At 45.8% G+C, this 15,135-nt stretch overlaps 1 protein-coding gene across 1 annotated transcript in view; it reads right to left on the minus strand.

Moving 5' to 3' along the window:
- The window catches only part of ALS2CR11 (amyotrophic lateral sclerosis 2 chromosome region candidate 11), a 59,399-nt gene extending 44,414 nt beyond the window's left edge, over nt 1-14,985 (minus strand). Inside the window, exons 1-3 of the mRNA XM_019553501.1 lie at nt 14,612-14,985; nt 10,885-10,936; nt 10,101-10,252 (exon numbers count right to left, since the gene is read on the minus strand). Coding sequence (XP_019409046.1) covers nt 10,101-10,217 — 117 coding nt within the window. The 5' untranslated portion in view covers nt 10,218-10,252; nt 10,885-10,936; nt 14,612-14,985. The remainder of the gene's footprint in view (nt 1-10,100; nt 10,253-10,884; nt 10,937-14,611) is intronic.
- Between the last annotated feature and the right edge of the window lie 150 nt (nt 14,986-15,135).

Genomic DNA, 15,135 nt, shown 5'->3' on the forward strand with positions numbered 1-15,135 from the left:
CCCTTCCAGCCCTAATGTCTATGAAATCTATGAAATCTCAGCATGCCTGTCTGACAGTGCCATGTACTTGTGCAAGGCTTTCTCCGATGTGCTCCAAGGAATGCTGCCCAATGCTGTTCATGTCACCTGCAATGTACACATTCTGTCCCTAGTGACATCTGGCATACACAGTTCCTTGAGGTGGATAGCCTAGTGTTTTGTTTCAAGAAAAGCCTTAAAGCACTGTCCAGGTTGTAAGGTCCAGGAAGGGAGGGTGTAAGGTACAGGGAGTCCCTCAGCAGTGAAAGCAGGGGACTCAAATGGCACTGTGCTCTACTGCCACCAGAGTCTGTGCTCACACAGTGGAATTCCTGGTTCAATGCAGTCTGTTATTATACCAAGCACATGCAGCACTACCAGCAGTTTGTGAGTGAGGAGTTGGAAATCACACCCAGCATACACTACATTTTCAAACTTCATGATCTCTTAGGGTGAGGCAACATTCAAGATCAAGTAATGTTTGTGGCTGACAATGCCACCCAGTTCATGAAGCTCCTGACCTGGTTTGAAGGCTGGCAGGCTGTCAACCACCATGCACGCAACGTGATGGATTTGATAAACTGGGTCAAAGACAGGACATCACAAGAACTGTCAAGGGGTCCTTCTGAAAACTAGTGCAGAATGGACCTATTCTAAGCAATAGCTGTGAAGCTCAACCATTACTTCAGGTATGACCTGTCACAGCCACCACAGTTCAGACAGCTGGCTGCCCCCTTCCTTAGTGCTGTTCACATTTTGGACCCCAGCCGGTTGTCTTTGCTGAGTTTTGACCCTCAGCTACTGAAAGCTATCCCAGAAAGAGCATGACAATGAATGTGCTGCTTACATGTTCTGGGACTGTCTGTAACTGGTTTTCACATCTTTACACCCTGAAAAGACACTGCCTCACTATTCCAGCTAACTTAGTGGTTGTTGGGCATGAGTGCCTCGTGTCCCTTGAAGCTGGGGGTGGGCACAGTGACCGCTCGCAGGTGGCAGTTGTGTGGCGGTGGCGGCAAGTGGGGACCACCTGCAAGCAGCTGCGGTGACAGTGGTGGTGAGGGCAGGCTGAGTGGGAATTGCCTGCAGTTGGTTGTGGCAGTGTCATCAGTGAGGGAGGAAGATGGCGAGCACTGAGTGTGGACTGCCCACAGACACCGCTGACAGCGTCAGAAGTGGAGGGGAACGGCCAATCTCAGGGGGTGCACGTGGACTCACATACACCCCCTATGTGTCACCAGCGTTGCCGAGTATGCCATCTCAACGTATGGACAAGTGTCCACCCCACAGAGAATGTCTCTAGCCACTGTGGCTGGGTGCAGCATGCTTGTATTGAATACATAGCATGAGCTGCCTGTTTTAAGGTTAGTATTCAATTTCAGTACATTCCTTTTTATAATGTCCTTTAACAAACTGCACATAGTTGGCATTAGTTACAATTCATGTGCATAGTATATCTTTATTTTCATATTTGTTTAGAGTTCGATAAAGTGTTTAGATGGTATTATTTAATAAAGTGTGTATAGTTGAGATTAGTTAATGAAGTGTATGTATTTGCTATTCATTACAATTCATAGTATCCATTGCTTTATTTTAATAATATATTTAATTTTAGAACTTAATTAGGTGCTTAGACTGCTTAATAACATGTCAATTAATGGCTTCCATGGGCTTAATCCCCGATTAAGCCCATAGAAGTCATTAATTGAAGCGTTATTAAGCTGTCTAGAACATGGTTAACAGCTTCCACAGGCTTGATCAAGCCTACGGAAGCCATCATCATCATCCTAGCCTGCTTAATAACATGTCAATTTATGGCTTCCATGAGGTTAATTAGGAGATTAAGCCCATGGAAGCCATTAATTTTGAAGCATTAGGGAACCCCAGTTTAGGGCCATCTGGCAATCTGCAGGGAGGAGCAGGACTTCCAGGGCCCCTCGGCTAATCAGAGGTGTGGGGGAGCCCACGGTACTCAGCCTGCAAAAATGACTCCAGGCACTGCACTCTGATTGTAAAATTGGTGGGCAACCACTATGAATTTGGTAGGTCCCCAATTATGGGAGGTGGGGAGGCTGGGTCCAGTGTGGGAATGAATTTTTTGTGTATGGTTTGACTAGTGGCATATACAATACTGGGTGGATTGTTAGCATTTATGGGAGTTGCAGCTCAAAGACTATCAGCTTAATTTGTTGAATGATGTAGAAAGGACCAATGTATCAGTGACCTAACTTCTATGAAGTTCAGTCTGCGTGAAGGTGTTCAGAGCACAACCATACTTTCTGTCCTACCACATAGGCAGAACCCTGTTGACAAGGCTGGTCCACCTGATGCTTGTAAGACCCTTTTGCCTTCTCCAGCTGGCATTTTAATTCTTCCTGAATCTCATGCACATGATGTATTCAATTTGTGGCCATAGGGTTATTAGAACTAATGGGTAGGATCAGATGCAACTGGGGGTGAAACCCATAACTGGTGAAAATGGGCTTTTCCCAGTTGCGGCATATGTAGAGTTATCATATGCAAACTTTACAAGCGCTAGTAGAGAGATCCCGTTGTCTTTCTAAAATCTGGTTGGTTCACTCAGCCTGGCCATTTGTCTGGGAGTTATATGAAGATAAGAAATGGATGTGTCCTTCTAACAAGCATAGGTTCTTGTGACAAAACTGGGAGACAAACTAAGATTTACAGTATGATGTTATGTAGTCTGGAAGGCCATGGCAGTGAACTACACCTCAATCAGGCAATGTCCTTGGCTGATGGAGGGCCTGCATGTGGAACAAAGCAGGCCATTTTAGTCAGTTGGTTGTTTTGTCAGGAACATAGGGTAACGGTTTGATTGGGATACAATAAAATCTAATGAGATGGTACACCATGGTTGAGGTGAAGTGGGAAGGTGCTGAAGGAGCCCACAGGCATTTTGTATGCATCTTAGTGCAAGCAGACTTCAGAAAAAGAAACAAAGGCTTGTACTGTCCTGTGCAGGCATGGCCACCAAAAGTAGTGATCAGTTATAAATCTTTTTAGTTCCAGGGTGGCCTGCTAACAGGGAATCATGGCTTGAGTATATGATGGTAAGTCTAGTTTGACCCAGACATGCAGATCTTACCCTGGGTAAATATGACCCCATCCTTGAATGAATGCAGTTGCTGTGTGAGCAGCCTGCTCTTTGGCAGAGACTTGCTCCTGGATAGCAACATGGAGCAGGGACAGCAGATCAGCCAGCAACATGGCATTGCACAGTTGATGATATTGTGCAGTTTAAAAACCAATGATATTGTGCAGTTTAAAAACAGGGCTAGGTTCTGGTGGTACCTGCAATGAGTCAGTATCAAACTCAGGCTTTTGGAAGAGTACATTCACTTTTCCATTCCTAGGTCCAGACTAGTATGTTATTTGAAAGTTGAAATAGAGAAGAAGAGTGCCCAGAGAAGTTGCCTCTGCTTGAGGGCCTTAGCCGGACCCAGAGGGTCCGCTTGAGGGTCTGCTTGAGGGCCTTGGTCGGACCCAGAGGGTGGTGGTTGACGGAGGTCAATTGTCATGGTGCCCTGTGACCAGTGAGGTCCCTCAAGGCTCTGTACTTGGACCTATTTTGTTTGACCTCTTCATTAATGATGTGGACATTGGAGTCAGAAGCAGACTGGCCAAGTTCACCGATAATACCAAACTTTGGGGTAAAGCATCCACACCTGAGGACAGAGGGGTAATCCAGGCTGACCTTGACAGGCTCAGGAAATGGGCGGATGAGAACCTGATGGTGTTAACACCGAAAAGGTGGTTCTCCACCTTGGGAGGAAAAACCTGCAGCATGTTTATAGGCTTGGCAGTGCTAGGCTGACTAGCACTATGGATAAGAGGGACTTGGGGGTCAGGATTTACCACAAGATGAACATGAGCCTGCAATGTGATGCTGCAGCTAGTAAAGCGAGCAAAACCCTGGCTTGCATCCATATGGCTTGCATCCATAGATGCTTCTCAAGCAAATACCAGGACATCATTCTCCCATTGTACTCGGCCTTGGTGAAGCTGCAGCTGGAGTACTGCATCCAGTTTTGGGCTCCACAATTCAAAAAGGATGTGGAGAAGCTTGAGAGAGTGCAGAGGAGAGTCACGTGCATGATCAGAGGTCAGAAAAACAGACCAGCTGAGACAAGCATTACTGCATCCACTGAACCACCATCACTGGGAACCTTCAGGACCCACTGGACCCATTCCAGGACCTCCATACCTTCCCCCCCCACACCCTCCCCCCTCCCTCTATGTTGGCTCCTCAGTTCAATGAGTCCAGTGTCAATTGAACAAGCATGGCAATATTTGGATCAAGGAGGAGGTAGCCACCTGGGGTAAGATTGAGAATCAGAGGGTGCTCCAGTCAACCCCTGGAACAAAGCAGTTTATCAAAAGATTGCCAAGGAAATGGTAGACCTGGGATGTGATTGTGACTGGACCCAATACCAGTCCGAATGCAAGGCACTGAGGCAGCAAATACAAAAAATACCAACCACACTGGGCACCTGCAGGGTCATGCATGTCCACTATGAAGAACGCTTCCACGTCAGTGACACAGATAGTTCTGAAAACATGGTAGACATGAAAGCATGCCCTACTCCCAGGAGACTGGTGAAAACTCCAATGTGATTACGGTTAAAGACACACAGTCCTTGCAAGCCAAAACAGAAACCCAGACAAGCCAGATATGGGACTCCTAATCCATTGTGCCAAGCTGCCTGGACTCGTTGGCCAACTGCCAGAGCTGCGTGGATTCTGAAATGGACCCAGGCTCTGACAGAGAGGACCCGGATCTTCCTGCCCCCCATGCTCAGCATCTCAGCCAGCCATCTCCCAACAAGGACCTGGTGTCCCAGAAGTCCCAGTGCATGGTAGGACAGATCCTGGGGATAATAAGTGGCAGGCCACTGGTATGTATGGGTTTAGGGTGATTGATGCTATTTAAATTAATTGCTCACTTATTGCCTCAGTCATTCCTCTACCAAAAACACAACAGCAATAAGGTACAGCAGTGGGAACCCAGCACACCTTGCTTTGCGCCCAGAGCTTGAGATAAGCCATTTCACCACCTCCCTCCCTGATAACTCTGCTAAGTTGGGGCCTACTCACAAAAGTTAAAATACAAAATACTGATTGTACTACAAAGTGCAAGAGGATGCAAGTTCATGTCTAGGCCACCCGAGAAGAAATAATGAGGTATCCCTTCCAGACTATCTTACTATATTCATGAGGATTTCAAGCAGACTTCCTAGTGGTCTGGTATGTAACTGTGTGACATGTATATCCTTGATTAATTAGTATGGTAAATATTTCTTTTGCAATTAACTCATGTTATGTACAGGAAGAGTCATTCTCCATATCTGATAGATGTCGCCTCCTGGTTTACTTCTGTTTTGTATATGGTTCCCTTAATTTTCCAAGGACACTCCCCAAAACCTTGTGTTTTTCCTTTTTGTTAATAGGTTTCTTAATATGTTCCAAATATAGTAGAAATGGATAACCTCTTGTCACTAAGGAAAGTAATTCATTCAAATTAGAGCTTTCTAATAACCAATAATAAGCAGTTTGATTAACAGGATTTTCCTGTCAATTACTCCCTGGGACTCTCTCCTTCTTGATTTATAAAACTAAAATAATGCTTTAACAATGCTGGACTAAGGATATAAAAAAGCAGTGAAACAGCTAACAGCAAGTGCTTCAAGAATGAGAAATCTCATCTGACACCAACTGCTGCTGCGCCCCAACTATCTTGAGAAGCTCAAAGAAACAGATCATTGCTCTTGTCGCTTGTTTGGTGAGAAATCACCATGCTATAGCTAATTACTGGACTTTGCTTTGGTTTGTGCTCATTTGACTTTGAATACGTGTAGTAAATAAAGCCTTTCTGTCACTCATTGAATGAGGCATAATGTCAATCCCTAGGCTAGTTCGGAATCCTAGGTTTTTATTTGCCAACATTGCCCCCCAGCACAGCCTCAAGTGGCAGGGCAAGGACATGGGCATAGACTCCCCCTTGGCCTTGCAGGTGTTGTGCTACATGCATGCTGAGACCACAAACCAGGGTACATTGTGTTTGTTGGCATCTATACATGTCCTCAGGGACCTCCAGCCATCCTACAGCTGCTGAACTTGTAGTTGAACAGTTCCTTCTGGGCATGCAATGAAGAGCTACATCAGCCAGGAGTTCAATGGGTATACAGTGTGCCTGACGATTAGTAGCTGTAAGGACCAGGTCACAGGTGGTCTGACCATGGTTAAGCCACCTGAGGGCCAGAGTCCCAAAACACAGACCACCTCAAAGTTCAAGGTTCAGATACCAGGTTACCAGATCCAATGGGGAAACCAGGGGCAGGGTCTAAGTTACAAGCTGAGTCAAGTAGAGGCTGCCCCCACTAGCAGCCAATCAAGAGCCCCTAACAGTGGCCTGCTGGAATCATTAGCTAAAATGGGGATGCCAGGCAGACCTCTGAGCAGAAACCCAGACTAGGCTGCCTATTAGGTACCTGACTGTAGCAGGAGTCCAGTCACTCCCATGCCACAAACTCTCTCTGCTCCATCAGCTTAGGGAGGAGGAAGCTCCTAAATAACCTGGTGTTGTGCATCCTGCCTGACCAGCCAGCATTTGCATGCGTGAAACTGGCATGGAGGTCCAAAACTGCTTGAAGCATGATCAAGTAGCCCTTCCAATTGATGACTTCCTAGCCATAGCACACAGGGGAAAGGATGGCAATGCTTGTGCCGTTGGCAGCCCCAAAGCAGTTGGGAAACCTCAGACTGGCAAACCCATCCATGACCTTCTGTAGGTCAGCAAGACATATGATGTAAGGGGCCATCACTCGCTGGATCATCAGACATACCTTCCACACTACATCTCCAGCCATTGACTTCCCAACCCTGAAATGGTACGCTATGAATGAGAGGGTGTTTGGTGTTGCAAGCTTCCATATGGCAATGGCAATGTGCTTCTCCGCAGATAAGGGCACTGTCATCATCATTGTCTGCTGCTTGTATAAGTAAGGCAAACTTGGCACAGATCTCCACAAAGGTGCCCCGGACATGACGAAATTCGTATGTCACTCCTTGTCTCTAGTGACCATGATGATCCACTGCCAGGAGTTGCTGCTTGTCTCCTTGTCCCAGAAATGCCACTCCATGGTTTGGAGTCATTCCACACCTGCCTGAGCACACTATGCCAACCTGCAGCTAAAAGATTTTCAGGGAGGCAGCTGCTATTGAGGGCTAGGTTCCAGACACAACCACAGACCCTCCATTCTTTAGCAGCGAGCACACAAAATTCTCCCATGCAAATACTGCTTTGTTGTTCTCAGTACCAATAAAGGTAGTTATGGCATCCAGCATAGCCTGCCAATGTCACCTTTTCTGCTTAGTCTCTCTCACAAGTTCACAATGCTGGATCAGCAAAGTCTGCATGATGACAACGACTAAAGGTCTACTGAACTCGAGGAGGTGACCGGTCAATTTCAGAGGCAGATTCTGAGGCCAGCTGCCATTTTCATGGGCTGAGTATAGAGGGGCCCCACCATGACTCTGACCAAGGGGCACCAGCAGTCCCATCGCTCCCCCCAGACTACCAGATGGCCTGAAATGGCAGCTTAATTACCCTGATTAAGTCCATGGAAGCCATTAATTCACACTTAATAACATGTGGATTAATGTCTTCCCTGGGCTTAACAAGGTAATTAAGCCATGGGTTTCAAGTCATCCCCAAGCAGAGAGGCTACATAAGCAGCAGCACCGGGGTCCCCGGCTGACTGTGGCAGGTAGCTAGGAGGCTGCACTAGGGTCCACAGAGCGCGACTTGGCTTGCTGCCAGCAGTGGGAGCACGTACACCAGCTGAGCTAGGGCCCCATAGACCCTGATGCAGCATCTCAGCTACCTACTACAGCCAGCCCAGGATTCTGGTACAGCTGCCTGTAGCCTCCCTGCCTCCTGCTGGGAGCAGCCTTCCCCTGCCCCCTTCTCTGTCCTCCCTCCTTCGTCCCCTGTGCTCCAGGACTGCAGGGCTTCCCACCCTTTTCTCTGCATGCTGGTCAGTATTTCGGGTTTTTTTGCAGTGAGCCCACTGAAATTGCAGAGCCTACCATTTTTCATGGAGTTTTGGCAAGCTGTCAAGGGCTGCATGGGTAGCCCTGCCCCTTGACAGGTACCCCGCCCCCTGGCCACCGCCTTGGGACAGGAAGTCCTGCCCCTAACCTCTAACCCTTGCCACTGGAAATACTCCTTTAAGGAAGAGGGTTTGACATCTTGGGGAAAAACAAACAACATACTAAAAATCAAACACCCATAAAAATATATTTTAATTTAATTAAAAAATATATTTCTTTTCCTGATTTGTGGGCATTTGTGGTGTACATACAGAAGTGACTGCACATGGGGGTTTGCAGGGATGCGTGGATGTGTGTGTGGGTATGGATGTAGGTATGGGAGCCATGTAGTGCAGAGTGGCCAGGCAGGAAAGTGGTGGGGGGCGGGGGCGGGCGCAAGGAGTGGAAGCGGGCAGGAGCGTGGGGCCTGCATCAATGTCCCCGGACCAGCACTGGTGGGGCCCAGAGTGGAGCAGTTGGAGCGCGGGCTGGCAGGGGTCTGTGGAGCTGGGCTGGGCTGCACCGTCAGGGAGAGGGGAGAGTTGGCCTGGCTCCATACAGCCCCTGCTGGCTGGGACCCCACACTCCTGCTGCCCCGCTCTGGGCCCTGCCAATGCTGGCCCTGGGACACCAGCATGGGCCCCGCACTCCCGCCTGGCTGCCGCTGGCACACCCATTCACTCCCAATGCCCCTGCCCCAGCCCCACAGTACAGGCAGGGAGCAGCGCACAGCCCTGACCCCATGGTCACTTGTAGGGAATGAGCCGGTGCTCAGTGTGGGGACAAAGCACCCCCCTCCCTGTGGCCAGCACCCTGTGCTGCAGCCACTCACAGCCTGTGGTGGGCTGTCCTGCCTCTCCACTGCATCACTGCTGCCCCGTGGGGAAGCGGTGGCAATGGAGAGCAGGCACAGGCAGCCCTGAGTGGGCTCCAAGTGGCTGCAGCAAAGAGCGCCAGCCATGGAGAAGGGGAGTGGCCACTTTTCCCCCACACTGGGCACCTGCTTGTTCTTTGTTGCCACTGCTAGCCTGGGCCCTACGCCAGCTCCTCATCCATCAGGGATGGGGATGTAGCGCGGCAGCAACAGCTTGGCACAGAGGAAAGCTCCCCCCGCTTGCTGCCATTGGGCAGTGTTTGCTGCCTGGAGCCCATGCCGTGCTAGGCTGTGGTGTAGCTGCTTCACCACCACTTCTATGCCGCCCAGCAGCTGCTCCACTGCTGCCACCCTGGGCAGCACAGAGGCAATTGGCGAAGCAACCGCACCACAGCCTAGCACAGTGGGGGCTCCAGCCAGGCAGCTGCAGCAAACACTGCCCAGAGGTGGTGAGCGGGGAGGCTGCTTTCCTCTGCACCAAGCAGCAGCTTTTGGGGAACAAGCTGGTGGAGTAGGCAATCCTCACAGTCCTCCCCTGCCTCTTACCTGAATTTCCCATGGTAGCGCAGCCCCGAACAGCCCCATGGTCCCAGGCTGGTTGCGGGGAAAAGGGGGGATGCAGGTGGCCACAGCAAACATTACCCGCTTATCTGCCTTTGACAGAAACCAGGGGCAGATAAATATTAATTTTCTAAATTTTTTAGGTTCCCCGCAGGCTAGATAGAATGGCCTGGGGGGCCACATCCGGCCAGTGGGCCATATTTTCCCACCCCTGAAGTAGGTGAAAAAGTGGCAGTGCATTAGGCCACTCTTTAAACCCACTTTGAACAATGGATAGATATGCCAATCCCGTGACCTTTTTGTTCCTGGAGTCACAACAAATGCAATATCTATTTACAGCTCAAAGTTAAGATGCGGGGTGGAAACCTGTAGCCTCCCTTGCAGTTTTATTTTATAAACTCTCTTGTACATCAACAAATAAAGAAGATTCTACAGTTCGTGAGTTTTCTTCCTCCTGCCCAATCCTAAAAAAGGAAGTTCTAAATATTTGGCATTACCACGTTATTTTTTTAAAAAGCAGAAGCAGTTATAATACCTGTATAGAGAAATATTTCACATCTCCAAAATTAACTGTAACATCTCTTAAGTAGCTCCTCTGGTGCACTTTGAGAATTTGTGGATTTGTGCATTTCATGATTCCATTAACAGTCATGCGCAGAAGCAAGTTTGTGTTTTGCTGTACGTTAACTGAATAATCTCAGATTTAGGAAGTATATAACTCTTTCTAGACAGCTGAAAAAATAAAACTGTTTCATGAAATGGTAGCATCATGAAAATGATCAGCACTGTTCAGTAAGATTTATCTCTGTGCCATGTGTGCGCTAATCTGATTTATAAAAGCTAGGTAATGCTTTTGGACTGCTTTTCTAATTAAAATAGTTCCCCCGCGCCATAAACTTGTCTTCTTTTTCTAAAACATGCAGCAAAGAAGTCTACTCAGTGACTATCATTGGACACTGGCGCGACAATAAATACCTGCTCAGTTTACATATTCAATGGGTATCAAGCCCTAAAGAGAACATTATCTTCTACAGCAGTGGTTCCCAATCTGTGGTACGCAGAAAACCGTCAGTGGTCCACATTAACAGATTTATTATAATTACTTTACATAACAAAAATTTGCTGGTGGTACTTAATGTTATACCGTTTTAAATTGGTGGTGCACAATCTGTCACAGTTTGGGAACTGCTGTTCTACACTGAATAACAAGAACCTATATCACCCCTACTCAAAGTTACTTATGGTGTTGTCACTGAAAAAATAGAGGAAAACATGGTTCGCAGGGATGGAAGGTAGGAAAGGAATCAGAAAAAGGATACATTTTGATGTAAAATTTTTGCATAACTTCACACAAACAGCTAAGCAACCAACCTAACAGAACCAAAAAGAGGACGAACAATAAATAAATCACAAAAATATTAAAATTTTCTATAAGGTGACACTCAGCTATTTTGTAGACACTTATAATACAGGAAATCACTTGTAAATGTGTCTTATGTATTACTTTGTCTTATGAAATGGTTAGAAGAGTTCCAAATCCACCCCTCACACACATTTTCAACAACCCTGCATAGTGGGAAACCTTCTTTCTTCAACCATTGAGACAATCTGGGAAATCCTGACTCAGCTTCATTTAAATCAGGGCTGTCCAACCGGCAACCAGTGCATGTTAGTCATTGGCTGCCAATATCATTGGCAGTCATTGGCTGCATGTTAGTCATTCAGAGGCTCCATGCAACTTGCAGGCTGTCAATTGGACGACCCTGGACTTAGACAAGGTTTTGGGTATTCCAGGGCCCTTCCCCCCAGGTCTCTGGGAGAGAAGCAGAGGATGGAACTATACACTGAACTACTGCATTTTTCAGGAAAAAGCTATTAAATTCTCAACAAAAGCCAGAACTACCATAACCTCTCTCCCTCAACAAGAAAAGCCATGCATTCCCTAAAATCCAACAACAAAACAGCAATCAAACCAGCAGACAAAGAAGGAGCTTTTGTCACCCTCAATCATCAAAACTACATCAATGAGGTTAGCAGACAACCTTCTGACACTAATTCCTATAAAGAACTTTGGGAGGACACCACACCAGTATTCACTCTGAAATTGGAAAACGTTATTAAATCCTTTCCACATCAACCTCAGGACAAAACTACTTCCAATAATTCCCCACTCAAGATGCCAGGAACATTTTACATGCTCCCAAAGAATCACAGTGAAGGTAGCCCTGGCAGTCCCACCATATTCAACTCCAGTATCCACACTGAAGAGTTATCAGGATTTCATAGAAACCATCCTGAAACAACTTGTCACTCAAAGAGCAACAAGACACAACAGATTCTCTCAACAAGATCTAGAACATTGACCACCACCCTGAAAAGGCTATACTTACAACCATGGAAAATGAGAGTGAAATCAGTCAAAAACTATGCACCGGAATGAACAATCACAGAGAAAAAATAAAAGACAGAGACACTAGAAAATAGGTAAGAGAATATTTTTCAAGGAAAAAAAATCACTCCCAATCTCATAGTTTTTATGCTTAGGGGAAATTACAAAACACTTTCACTGGAAACAAAAACGCTTTATTAGGATATTGGCCACTAGCAACCCAAGACATAACACAATGATTTATATAAAGTTTAGATTATGGTTTGTAAGAGATAGTTTGGATACGAATGATCCTACCTCAGGCAGGAGGCTGAACCAGATAACCTCTGGAGGTCTATTAGCCCTATATTCTATGACTTCATGGTCCATTATAATCTACTTGATATTCACCAATCTCTGCACTTCACAAATGATAACAATGCTCCTGAATGATCTTGCTCTTCCATTTATCAGATTTTACTCTCTCTCTCGACTGTAAGCTCCTTGATAATTTCCTTTATATCCTACTTTAATTTAGGGCCATGTCACAAATGAAATTTAGGATGTGTTAACTGCACTTAGAACAAGAGTGTCCAGGTGCTCAAGCAATATAACATGTGCTAAGTGCAATTGTATCATAGCAAAGCTACAATTTTTCACAGGACTATCTCCATATTATATTAAGTAACATATATTCAGCTATCACTGGACTGCCCCACAGAGATAATAAGTTCAAGACTCCAGTGTGATGCCAGGGCTGGGACCAATAATCAAGACTCCAGTTCATTGTTAGTCTCAGTTCTGACACAACACTGGAACTGTTTCAAGACTCTGAAGGACCTGACTGGCCCTGCACATCCAGCAGCAAGTGCAGATTCAGTGGCATGAACAGCACCCTCTCCTGGGCTTGGTTTCTCATGCCTCCCTCCACCTGCTGTCAGTGGCAGAGACCTGGCTCACACCAGTATATTAGGGGCAGACACTCCCAGGCTGGAAAGTGCCAGGCACATGGCTGGAAAGGTGCGGGCGCTAGGCATAGCTGTTGCAAGTTTTCACAGGCAGACGTACAAGCTGTGGCAACCAATGCCAGGGTTAGTACCCAGGGAATGGGGCCATACTCAATCCCAGCCCTATCTAGGGTGGGCATGGATTGTAGTACGCATTACCATGCAACTGCTTAGAACATGTTCTCACTGTTAATATGGTATAGTAATACTTACTACAGTCTCAGACAAAACATGTGTTAAGTGTCCTATGCAACAAGGCCCCTACCTAAGGAGTTTTACATAAGCCCTTATTCCATCTGCTGTTTAGCTCTGCTGTACCTGCTTCTCTCCCAGAGACCCAAAGAAGGGTACTATTATACCCAAATGCTTTTCCAAGTCTATACCAACCATGCAGTTGGTCCAATAAAAGGTATCACCCACAAAAACTCTTGCCTCTTTAAGACACATAAAAATTTCAGAAATAAGAGGGAGAAAAATGAAACAATAACAACTTAGAAGTCTGATTTTAAAAGTAACAGAGCACTCCAATGTACAAAAATGGAAAAAATTAGTTCTTGGTGGACTTTGCAAACAGTGACAAAGCAACCCAAACAGGCACTTTAGGCAGAAGTATACTTACTGTGCTTTAAAAACAAAGTATTGGAGGATGTTTAAAGTTACATATATTTTGGATGAGTGATACAAAACTGCCTTTTTAAAGAGACCAAAACCATAAATCTGATGTGTAGATGTGTTTTGATCTGAAAATGTAAAAAGAGACGGCAGCTGCTTTTTTGGAGACCATACTTTTTTGAAGAAAGGGGCCATGGCTACTTTTGCACCTGTACCGCACTTAGCAGAGAGATCCCTGATCTTCCTCAGGAGCCTTGTGTACAGGTTTCCCTTGACAACCACAGTTTTGAGTTTACATGCTTCAGAGAAGGGGAAGAGGGTACAGTCCGAAAATACCGCCCCCACCCCCAGCCATGCTCATGCCCCTCACTGTCCCCTCCCTCCCCAGTCTTGCTGGTGCCCCTCACCCATAGCCTCTGCTCCCCAGGTCCCGATGTTCTGCCAATCATAGGAACCTTCAGGAACCTAACCCCTGTGGTTAGCAAGGGTAAACCTGCACTACGGTATAATGTAAAAAACATTTTCATCAATAAACTGGACAATGAGCATCCTTAACTTGCAGCTAAGAATGCAAAAGCTTATATAAAATGCAAAAGCTTACGTATCGGTAACATGAAAAAAATAACGTAATTTTGGGCATACAGAATATCTTCAAACATTCTCCTGAATGATACTTAAAAATATAAGGTAATTAAAATTTGGCAAAAATTGCACCACTGTATAGTTATAGTTATTAAGTCTCCATAAGTAAAGCAGAATTACTTTGATGAAGGGTTTCTCAAACATTTTATTTTGTAAAAATCTTAAAGAGAGACTATCACACAGACCCTGTTGTATTTACAATATAAACAACTTCCTTCTGATCTTTAATTATATAATATCTGGGTTCCAATTAAAAGAATAACTTAACTAAAATTCATTAAAGACTGCCCTAATATTTTAATACCGTTTTGTAGTTGGAAACATGGAAAAATAGGCGCGCTATGTGACCACCCACAGACTGTCAACCAGTCCTCCAGGTACCATCAATCATGGCTTGATTACCTAATGTCTACATACCACTTCTCCACAAGGTACTAAACTGTTGATATCAGAAGGTTGTCCATGTTCTTTATCAGACAATTGCACAGCTGTCTGCAGCTTCTAACAAAAAAATAGAAAAAGAACAGTTTTGCACCAAGCAAAGTGTTGAGGAGAAGAAACCCACATCTTCTCTGACTTAACTGCATAGCTCATGGGAGGGAAATTTGATAGGACAAGGAGTCTGGACATATCAATCAGTGGGCATGATGGGGAGTTATATATTTGCAGTCCTCCAGACTGGGGCATAAAATTAGCTCTTGTAGCATGCAAGGCATCTGTTAATCTCTCAGGACTTTACTGGGTCACCTGGGGGATTAACAGATTTAGTATTATAAAATATTAAATATGTGCATTTGCCTTCTGTGATGGTGGACCTTGCCTCTCTGTATCCTTTTATAATCTCCCAAACAGCTGTAAGTACCCTGACTTTCCCACCTGTCATGTCTTGGATGTTATTATATGTTCTGCTTTATGATGTCACTTGTCTAGAGGGTTGTTAT

The sequence above is a fragment of the Crocodylus porosus genome, unplaced genomic scaffold (genome assembly GCF_001723895.1).
Source record: "Crocodylus porosus isolate Cpor-Errol unplaced genomic scaffold, CroPor_comp1, whole genome shotgun sequence".
NCBI classification, from domain to species: domain Eukaryota; kingdom Metazoa; phylum Chordata; order Crocodylia; family Crocodylidae; genus Crocodylus; species Crocodylus porosus.